The 10997-nt window shown below is 38.9% G+C and overlaps 1 protein-coding gene across 2 annotated transcripts in view; it reads left to right on the forward strand.

Annotated features, from left to right (window-relative positions):
* The window catches only part of usp47 (ubiquitin specific peptidase 47), a 42945-nt gene that overhangs the window by 19868 nt on the left and 12080 nt on the right, over window positions 1-10997 (forward strand). For both annotated transcript variants that reach the window (XM_017707240.2, XM_017707241.2), the window contains exons 3-16: window positions 799-912; window positions 1192-1345; window positions 2267-2363; window positions 2507-2652; window positions 2820-2899; window positions 4265-4414; window positions 4834-4929; window positions 5035-5187; window positions 5372-5530; window positions 7842-7973; window positions 8125-8201; window positions 8543-8598; window positions 8737-8849; window positions 8947-9051. In XM_017707240.2, coding sequence (XP_017562729.1) covers window positions 799-912; window positions 1192-1345; window positions 2267-2363; window positions 2507-2652; window positions 2820-2899; window positions 4265-4414; window positions 4834-4929; window positions 5035-5187; window positions 5372-5530; window positions 7842-7973; window positions 8125-8201; window positions 8543-8598; window positions 8737-8849; window positions 8947-9051 — 1632 coding nt within the window. The remainder of the gene's footprint in view (window positions 1-798; window positions 913-1191; window positions 1346-2266; window positions 2364-2506; window positions 2653-2819; window positions 2900-4264; window positions 4415-4833; window positions 4930-5034; window positions 5188-5371; window positions 5531-7841; window positions 7974-8124; window positions 8202-8542; window positions 8599-8736; window positions 8850-8946; window positions 9052-10997) is intronic.

The raw sequence follows: 10997 nt of genomic DNA on the forward strand, positions 1-10997 counted from the left end.
TGGCCTGCAAAATTATTTTAATTTTCTATTCTTATTAGTCTGTTTCACCCTATGATACAATACAGTCCCCAGAATGCACTGCAGGGGGACCCCCTTACCTCAACAACAGTCTGTGAGCCAGCGATTTCACACAAAGTATGCCTGGTGTCTAGTTTAAGCAAATAGGCAGTAAAAAAACAATTTTTTATTTAGAATTATTTTTCAATAACTATTCAATCTCTGTGCTGCTGTTGCAGTTTGAATTATTTTTGAATAAACAATGGCCTGTTCAGGTCATGGCAAATTGTTAATTAAAAAAAAAAATACAGCTGGGCCACAGATTTGCTGAGATTTTTAATACGGCCCTTTTAGTGGTTGAGTACAACACCCCTGAATTAGGAGGATTGGGATTATCCACATACTGTTGGCTAGTGTGTTTGATTATTTTAATGAAAATTATTATTATTATTATTTAAATAATTAAAATAGTTATTATTGTTATTCATGGATTTTAAGCAAGTTACTTGCATTACAGTTAATTGTCAGGGCTTGTATAGCATGAATGAGGTGCAGCAGATAGAATGTTACCTGTATGTCCTGCTGTTTGTCAAATGCCAAAAAAGGATCAAGGGCTTCTAAAGAGACGCATTAACAGATCGTGGTGAAGAAACAAAAAAGGCAAGGTTTATACATTGCAAAGGGTTCAAAGGAAGAGTCCTCATACGTTCTTACATCTTTGTATTGTCTGTAAAGCACGTCTGGCCCACATCCTTCTCTTCTGTCTCACTTTGTCTTTCCTTTCCATCTTCCTTTTTATAGGCTCCTCTGGACCAGGCCAGTGAGATGTCTCTGGTAGAGTCTGGGTTTGAGCCAGGGAAGCGGAACTTCCTGCAACTCTCAGACAAGGACGGAGAGCAGCCTCAGATAGCTTCTGTAAGTAGTCAGGTCATCAGAGAAAGAGTTGCTTAGTACTTGGAGGGTCACAGTTATCAGTGTGGGATAAGCATGCATCTGGTGCCTGGTTCAGTGGGTCATCTGGTCTAACAGCTGTTTCCCAAGTGGCAAAAGAGACTTTCTATGAGGTAAAGAAAGAAGAAAAGGGCTTGTTTACATGGTCAGCAAGTTTCCTGAGAGTGTTTTGTGTGGTTTAAAGCTATTATGCGATAAGACTGGCCATAGTATTTGTTAATTGCTGTATGTATGTGTATACAGGATGAGTCGGGCACAGCAGACAGCAGTGGGCTGGATGACAGCTCTCAAGACCGCTTCATTGGGCCCTTGCCCCGGGATGGCACAGTGGGCTGCAGCAGTGATTACAGCAGCCCCAGCTACTCCTACTCCTCCATACTGAACAAGTCAGAGACAGGTAGCTTCTCCAAGGCCTATTAATTGCCCTATCCATGGTCTGACATGTTTTGTTTTTTTTTTCGTTTTGTTTTTTTAATAGTGACTATTCGACTGTTGGAGGTTGGACAAGCATTGCAGAAGGTTTGCTAAAGTGTTTATCAAACACTGAATTTATGGTGCATTATTCATTAAAATAAAAAATATTATGTGTGCAAGGGGTTAAACTGTTGATATCAGGGGCCTGTCTTGTAATGCCTGCTGACTTTTCACAATACCTTTTACCAGACTTCATAGCAACTTACACTGCCCTCCTGATTTGTTCAGGAGCAGGTAAAGTTTGGGATTTTGGTCATGTTCAGAGCTCATGGATGCCTCTGATGCTTTTTTGAGGCAATATGTCAGTTATATGGAAAGCATTTATGCTACTTGCCTATCAAGTAGTAAAGCACTTATTACCCTAGTAAGCGCTAACATGATGGCAGTGGTGACCATTTTAATTGTTTTACTACTTTAATTGTGCTTTACTGAATTTCTGCACAATTGCATAGTGTTAGTCCTTTTTCTTTAAAGAATAAGCAGTTTTACTTCTTTCACAATTGGCTGTTTATCAGAAATTAGTCATGGCTTCAGTATCTAAACCTGGGTTCTTAACAACTATCCTAAAACAAGTTAACCAGGGCTGCTTTTGTTAGGTTTTATAGAGCTGAAACTTGTTCAGGAGCTCTTTTTTGTGTAATGGTATAATTTCCATCTTGCCTATCTAGAGAAACATAGTTTGTGTGTTTAACTGGAAACTCATTACATACCAAATCTAAAAGAGGTGAAATGTTCTGTGAAGCATGTCTGATGTTGGACCAGTTGCTACAAAGAGTGTACTTTTGGGGGATGAATAGAATATTTCTGACTTGTGCTGATCCTCCTTTTTGTCTGTACCCTGTAGGATATGTGGGTTTGGTCAACCAGGCCATGACCTGTTACCTGAACAGTTTACTTCAGACCCTGTTCATGACGCCAGAGTTCAGAAATGCACTCTATAAGTAAGAGAATACTGTGTTTTCTCTCTCATTCTCACCCTCTTCATTTTGTAACCAAGTATCACTCTCATTCTCTTCACTTACTGTGCGAGAAACGAGACGAGAAAGAGACTTAATTACAATCTTTTTTTTTTTTCCCCCTTCAGTTGGGAGTTTGAGGAGTCAGAGGAAGACCCAGTCACGAGTATTCCTTACCAGCTGCAGAGGCTCTTTGTGCTGCTGCAGACCAGCAAGAAGCGTGCTATTGAGACCACGGATGTGACACGCAGCTTTGGCTGGGACAGCAGTGAAGGTGAGCTCCTTTCTGCTCTGATGTTCCTGGCTCACGAGAGAAACAAGCCACATTACTGCTGACAACATCAGAATGTCTCAGAATGCTGCCTTTTGTTTCCTGCCCCAGATTGCTGTGAAAATAATTTGTCTTTGACTGGTGTGTGTGTTTGTTTGTTCATTCTGCAGCATGGCAGCAGCATGATGTCCAGGAACTCTGTCGGGTCATGTTTGACGCCTTGGAGCAGAAGTGGAAACAGACGGAACAGGTAGAGACCACCCTTCCTTCTGACACAACACTAATCCACAGCCGTTGGGAACCCTCCCCCAAAGGCCAGAACAAAGGGCCCAGTGTGGCTAGGAAAGTCCCAGGGTTAGCAGTGTCTGATAGTGGTGCAGGGTCTGGCCTCGTGCAGGACTTGCTGGGTCAGAGATGTTTTGAAAGGCTACCTCAATTGCAGGAGTCTCAGTGACTCTAGAATATCCATATAAACAGTCCTTTGAAATGACCATGTCTTGTGTTTTTTCTCATATGTAATTATATTTAAATAGGTGTAGTGTGATGTTGAGTAGGTGTGAACAATATATTTTATCAGTATAGTGACATTGTTTTATTGTGATTAATGTTAAGCTTTTCTGAGCATGTCAGTGCCTACAGAACATTGACCCATTGCATGTTTCATTACAAAAAAAGCATACAAAGTCCTGCAGCATGTAAATTATTTGGGGGGGGGGTCATTAATAATTTTTGATGGCTGTTTTTAATTGTGGCACAATTAAGGCCTAGCATCTGTGTCAGAATGTGATGATGCCTATTGTGTCTTCTAAAATATCTTGAAATGTAAATTGCCATTTTGCCCATATTTTCTTCCGATGTATGGACCTTATAGAATCGAAGGTGGATGGTGCATTTTGAAAAAGTACACATTTTTGCACAGCCCTTATTTAAAAAAAAAAAAAAAAGTAAAACTCATTATACTTTTTTTTGATGTTGAGTATTTTCTAGTGCTGTGAGTCATACCTTACGTACTAGTAGTTTAATATTTATTATTCAGTTTAGTGTCTTGAATTTGTTGATCTTGAATTGAATGCTTTTTAAGTTGATTTCTTACATAGCTGTTGTCAGAAAAAAAACGTATCTCCAAAATGGTATCTTTACAGGAGAAGGGAAAAGGATACATTCATTTTAATGTAAGTCCATGGAACCAGACATTTTTCCAAGTCATTTTGGGCCGTTTCTTTTGGTCTGTTCATTGTGAAATTTACACACAATGTAAAGAGCTATAGGCATTTTCGAGTTATGTCAAACTGAGAAACGAGAATAATGGAGATATGAGGTTTTCTTCTGACACCAGCGATATGCAGCTTCTTGACTCTGTTATTACATATGGAGATAAAACACACTGAAGAATCTTTGAATGCTTTAACATTGTAATTGCTTAGGCTAACATAGTGAGCAAGTGTTTCCTGGCTTAATAGTGTGGGACTGTGGTTGTTCTTATAAATATGTAGACAACTTCTAGTGCTTCATGCTTAAAAAAAAAATAAAGGTGGATTTCATTCAGGATTTCTTAATCCAAGCTCAGCATCTGTTGTTTGTTTTGGAACTGAAAGTTTGTATGTTGTCTCATCAGGCTGACCTTATAAACCAGCTATACCAGGGCAAGCTGAAGGACTACGTGCGTTGTCTGGAGTGCGGCTATGAGAGCTGGAGGATTGACACTTACCTGGACATCCCTCTGGTCATCAGGCCCTTTGGAGCAAGCCAGGCTTTTGGGAGTGTGGTGCGTCTCCCTTTTTATGTTCAGCTTCTCAGTTGTTTGGCAAAAGCAGTCCCTGTGCGATAGGGATGTAAATCTCTGACCTTATAGTGAATCTTTAGACAACGATTAAGTGCATCATGAAATCTCAAATTTACCATTATTTGTGTTTGTGATTCTGAATTATTTTTAAAGATAAACTTAACGAAGTGTGTCTGAAGGAAGATACGGCTTTTAAATATGACACCGTTTGGATTTATGGGTTTGAAAGGAATCTAATATATATATATTTTTTTGATTATTCAAAAATCAATGCTGTAGAGTAGCTGCATTCACAATGCAACAGTACATTTTTGCACCCTTACTAGGCAAATCATGTGTGTTTCTGGACGAATTGGCAGACTGTTATAATCTCTCTTGTTATTTTCTGATGTATCCAACAGGAGGAGGCATTGCAGGCTTTCATCCAGCCTGAGACGCTGGATGGACCCAACCAGTACTTCTGTGAGCGCTGCAAGAAGAAATGTGATGCCCGCAAGGTGAGCCACTGCAGGCCACTGTAGGCTGATCTGTCTTTTTTTTTTTTTTTTTTTTTTTTAACCCTTCTCTTGTTTTTATTTTGCTCATTCTGTCTTGTGCGACAGGGCCTGAGATTCCTGCACTTTCCTTATCTGCTGACCCTGCAGCTGAAACGTTTTGACTTTGACTACACCACTATGCACCGCATCAAGCTAAATGACCGCATGACCTTCCCTGAGGAGCTTGACATGAGCCCCTTCATTGACCTAGAGGATGAGGTAGAAAACAAGCCTTAGTATCTCCCTGATTGCTGTGGACAGAGATGTTTCAGGGTTCTACTTAAACTGATTACTCATCTCAGTTAGATCTCGAATAAGGGCATCAATAATGCATGCTTGTGACTGATGAGCGTCTCTTTTATCTGCCTTTTGATTACCACATGCACGCGCACGCGTACCGCAGAAGTCCCCTCAGACAGAAAGCTGTACTGACAGTGGGGCGGAGAACGAGGGCAGTTGCCACAGCGACCAGATGAGCAACGACTTCTCCACAGATGATGGCGTGGATGAAGGCATCTGCCTGGACAGCACAAGCGCCACTGAGAGGGTCCTGAAGCCAAAGGTATTTCCACAGTTACCTCTAGTACTTGCATGAGCTCTGATGTTTTTGTCCAAGCTTGATGGGAGAAGAGTGTGTGAGTGCAGTGGCTGACATTTTCACTCCTTGCTCAAAGCATTCTGTAATCATTCTGCTCCATTCTGCTTTTTTCTCTGGGGGGAAAAAAATAAAATAAAATTAACTTCTCACACTAAAACTTAACAGCCTGGATGCAAATTGGAGCATGTATATACATCTGCATATCTACATATATATGTCATTTTGCAAATTCATATTATTCTGTAACATCCTTATTCTTTATTTAATTTATTTTTTAATGTATTTTTACTTTTCCCTTAGTTAAGTACTTGTTAAGTCTCTGTACCAGTGTGTAACATATTTGGTGAAATAAAATGACATAGCCAGCATACTGTGGCGTTAAGCACAATGCTTTCCACTTGCGAAATGCGAAAGAAAGCAAAATGTCTCTGCTTCGTTCAGGATCTAAACCTTAAGGAACTCTTTCGCTCAACACTCAAATCTGCGTAATCCCATTGAGCTGCTTCTGGAAATGCAGTGTCACCTGTGACGAAGCACAAAACAGGCAGAATCTTGAAGGCAGTCTGGAAATTCTAACTGTGACATTGATCAGACTACTTTCCATTTTGTAAAAGTGTGAGTAGTTCATTGCTTCATTCCAAAGCTTAAACATTGAGTGCTTCCACATATAACTCAATATTTGTAGCCTTGTTTGAGCTGCTTGTGGAGAAGCTAATTATTTTGGCGTTTGAGGAAAACGTCTAGTTGCTAGTATACCGGCAATACATGCTCTTAGGGTGCTTTCACGCCTGCTTTTTTTTTTTGTCCAGACATTCAGACTTTTCAGTTTTGTCTGAACTAAAATAGCAGGTGTGAAAGGTGCCTTGGACCTTTCAGAATATGGTCTGACCAAAAAAAGGTGGTATTGGTCAGGATCAAAATGAAGCATGGTTTGGTTCATTTGCAGTGTAAAAATACATTTTTGGATGGTTGAGACTTTTGGAGCACTTAATCAATTAATTAAAAAATCCTCTGTTAAACAATAGAAGAAGAATAACAGCTGCGGTAGAGAGGAGATGAAATAATTTAACTGTTATTTAGTGCAACAGAAATCAAAATTCAGCTTGAAAAAACGTTTAAAAATGCTTAAGCTTGTAGCTTATTTTCAGAGAGGGGGAGAGGATTTGACAGGATGGGAAAGCAATGCTAACTGAAGATAAAGAAACTGCAGCAGCAGTATGTAAGGGTAATATAGTGGCAACAAAATTCATCAGTTCATTTATTTTTCTCCATTCACATGGAAAAGGCTATCCACCGAACAGAATGCACACTCTTCTACAAACTAAGTATAGAAAGCCATAGCCCACCTGTGTGATGACAGGATGTAGGTTTGTCTTGTGAAACTAAGACTAACCAAATTAGATGTATGCAGTGTGACAAAAACATAAACCTTGGTTCAAACCTTGGTCCAGACTTTTACGAGTGAAAACCCCCTTACTTGTCACTGTCAAAACCAGAGACAACTGGTGCTTGGAGAGTTCATGTTGCTGGAGAAGGTGCGCAGAAATAAGAGGGCTCATGTCTCATTTTCACCATCTGAAAAATCTTGTTGGGTGTGCAAGGCATCAGTTATACATGTGCTTTAATTAATTTGTCATATGAATGAATCGCACATAAAAATCCCACTCGTTGTCTAAAATGTAGTACATAAAAAATGTGCTTGCAGTTGATGGCCATATTGCATATTTTGGATTGGATTGGATTGGATTCAATTTATTGTCATTGCTTAAGCCGAAACAAGCAACGAAATTCATTTATGAAAAAAGAAACAGAATACATTGGGTAAGGGAGGAGAAAAATACCCCCCCGTAGTAGTAGTAAATGGTGCTTTTGTCAATCTATATTATTGGTATTGTTAAGCAGAGGTTAATTACTTTTCTGTTTACACAGAAAATAGAAAAAAATCAGAGGTACAATATTTTAATAATTATAATAATTTGAGATCTCATGATAACGAACAGCTTTATCAAACATCCCAATTCATGTTGATATCATACAGTCCTTATATTTACTATTTTATAAAAATATTAAATGGTGTGTGTGTGTGTGTGTGTGTGTGTGTGTGTGTGTGTGTGTGTGTGTGTGTGTGTGTGTGTGTGTATAATATTTCAGTTTAAAATATCAAGTCTGATTTAAGACTCTACTCTAGTGCCCCTGTTCTACTTTAATTAGATGAATAGATTGACTTGTAGTAGATACAGTATTCTTAACTCTTTGCTGCCTTCCTTTTCTGCAGACCTCACTGACCTTTGAACTTTTCTCGGTAATGGTTCATTCTGGGAGCGCTGCGGGTGGACATTATTATGCCTGCATCAAGTCCTTCAGCGATGGCCAGTGGTACAGTTTCAACGACCAGCATGTCAGCAAGGTCAGATTGAAACACTAAATGCATATTTTTGATTCTGAAAATACATTTAATGGTGAAAGTAAACAGCTTAGCCCAGAAGTTTCTTGAATACTGACATAAATGTAGCCTCCCTTAATCAGACTAAAGCCTTTGATGATTTTACGTATGACAGATCACACAGGATGACATCAGAAAGACATACGGCGGGTCCTCAGGGAGCAGAGGCTATTACTCCAGTGCCTTTGCCAGGTTAGCAGAACCTTCATCTCCTTGCTCCTTCACACGTCTGCCTTTGGCTTTTGCCCTAAAAGGGAAGGGTGTGTGCATAGGGACATGTATTAAGTTGGCAACATAATCACCATGTACTTTATTCAATAACCAACTAAATGACGTCTCTCTAAGATGAAGACAACAGGCTCTTTGTGACTGCAAACAAAGCACCATTGATTGTGACCCATCTTTTCTGCACTTGTGGTCCTTTAGCTGCCAGTGATGCCTAAGAAAAGAACATTATTTACATCACTAATAACATTTAGTCTGGAATACCCCCTGTATTTATCTGTGACTAATAATGTTTTATGTTTCAACAGCTCCACAAATGCATATATGCTAATATACAGATTGAAAGATCCGTCAAGGAATGCAAGTAAGGGAAGTTATGCTGGTGTTTTGAGAGGAATTTTTTGTGTTTCCTGTATTTACAAAAACATTAGAATTTATATACCTGTCGATCAACAAATGTATGTGTGTATTACATTTTAGTTCATTATTTTCTCTTGTGTAGAGTACCTCGATGTAGAAGACTTCCCAGAGCACATAAAACGCCTCGTTCAGAGAGAGAAAGAGTCCGAGGAGCAGGAGAAGAGGCAGAGAGAGATTGAGCGCAACACGTGCAAGGTGTCCTCCTAAACTTGTACAATGATCCCATCCACAAATCTCCTATGAGATTATCTAGATCTTACTGTTTCACTCTCTTTCTTTCTCTCTCTCTTAGATCAAGCTTTTCTGCATGCATCCTTTCAAGATGATGATGATGGAAAACAAGCTGGAGGTTCACAAGGACAAAACACTCAGAGAGGCTACAGAAATGGCATACAAGGTAAACCAAACCCACAGTTAATATAAAGGGCTATATGTAGACTGCTTATTACAGAATTGTTGGCTAATTTATTTGGTGAGGCTAAATTAATTGTGACTGTTGCAACTGGTTGAAGATTGATGGAAACATTTGCCCCAAATGTTATCAAAATTCTCAAGAGATACGCAACACACCTGTACAGTATCTCTCTGAATAGGTGATGTGTGTTTGTCATTTTCTTAAAATAATTATATTTTTATTGTCATACACAAGCATACATGTCATTGTGGGACATATTTCAATTTTTTTGCATATATGTGCGCAGACACACACGTCAAAAACCAACACAGTTGTCATAAATTTCTGTAAGTCCCCATACATAAAGCCTTTTTTTTTTTTTTTTTTCGTCCCCTCCAACCCCCCCCAACAACAACAAAAAGGGGGTGATCTTGTCTGTTCAGAAATATAATTAGTTTATGAATATGAAATCAGGCCTAAGGGGTGTGACATATTTAACCCATTTTTCCCAGTAAAATTAACAAACGCGGTTATTTTCTCCATGTCATATATATGTCCTTTATAATATCCATCCACACCTTTAACGTTGGACACTCCTGTGACAGCCTCTTCCTAGTGAGAGCTTTCTTAGCTGCAACCAACAAACTGTTCATTAGATGTTTATCTCTTTTCTCCCACTTTTGGGGTATGAGCCCAAAATATAAAGTCTTACTTTCTAGGGTAATTTCACATTCAAAAATCTCTTGCAGGGTTTTATGTATCCTCTTCCAGTAGACCTTAATACCGGGCAGTTCCAAAATATATGGTAATGAGTTGCCATTAGATTTCCACAGTTCCTCCAACATACTGGGGGGTTATTATCATAATGGGCCTTCTGAGAGGGTGTAAGAAAATATCGTATCAGGGTTTTCCACCCAAACTCTCTCCAATACTGGGACCTGGTGCATTTCCATTGATATCTCCATTTTCCATTCTTCATCTGATATAGTTATCCCTATTTCCTTCTCCCGTTTTGTTTTAATGTATAAAGTTGAATGTGTTTTTAAATCTGACAGGGCTCCATATAGACATGAAATAATTCTACCGCTGGTATCTGCATTATATGCTTTCCTGAACAAATCCATCAGACCTGCCCTTAAATCAGTTACATTTTGTGCCTCTGTTTTAATATAATTTCGCATCTGGAAATATCGATAGAAATCTTGTTTTTCTAATAAGTGTTTCTTCTTCAACTTTTCAAAACTAGCTAATGCTCCTTCCAATATTGTACACATTGCTGTTATTCCCTTGGTCGTCCAGTCCTTAAATCTGGAATCCAGTTTATTCGATATAAAGTTGGAGTCATATTTGAGGATTACAATGTCTCCCTCTAATTTGTATTGTTTTATAATAGTTTTCCATACTTTAAGGGTCCATTTCACCCATGGGTTATCAGTAGTAATTATGTAGCCTTGTAAGTTGTCATCTGCTAGGATTGCCTGTATAGGTATGGGGGTTATTTTTTCCTCAATATTCTTCCAGTGTGCATTATATAGTGGTTTGCACCAGTATATCACAGCCCTCATTTGTGCTGCGAAGTAATAATCTCTTAGAGAAGGTAGACCCCATCCCCCCCCTTTTCTTTGATTAATTGTAAGGTTTTCAGGCGGACTCTAGGCCTTTTTCCTTGCCATATATATCTCGACATTGTTTTATCCCATGGTTTTGATTAATCTCTATAGGTAGGGTTTGGAATAAGTATAACAATCTAGGTAGTACATTCGTTTTAATGGATTCAATCCTCGAGCTAAAACTGAAAAAAGGAATAAGATTCCATCTTGCGATATCCTCCTTGATTCTTTCATTTATAGGCTGATAATTACTTTCCGATAATATTGCGAGGTCTTTTGGTATTGTAATACTGAGATATTTTAGATATTCTGTGTGCCAGGTCAGAGGGTACCTATTTG

This window comes from Pygocentrus nattereri, chromosome 15 (assembly GCF_015220715.1).
Source record: "Pygocentrus nattereri isolate fPygNat1 chromosome 15, fPygNat1.pri, whole genome shotgun sequence".
NCBI classification, from domain to species: Eukaryota; Metazoa; Chordata; class Actinopteri; order Characiformes; family Serrasalmidae; genus Pygocentrus; species Pygocentrus nattereri.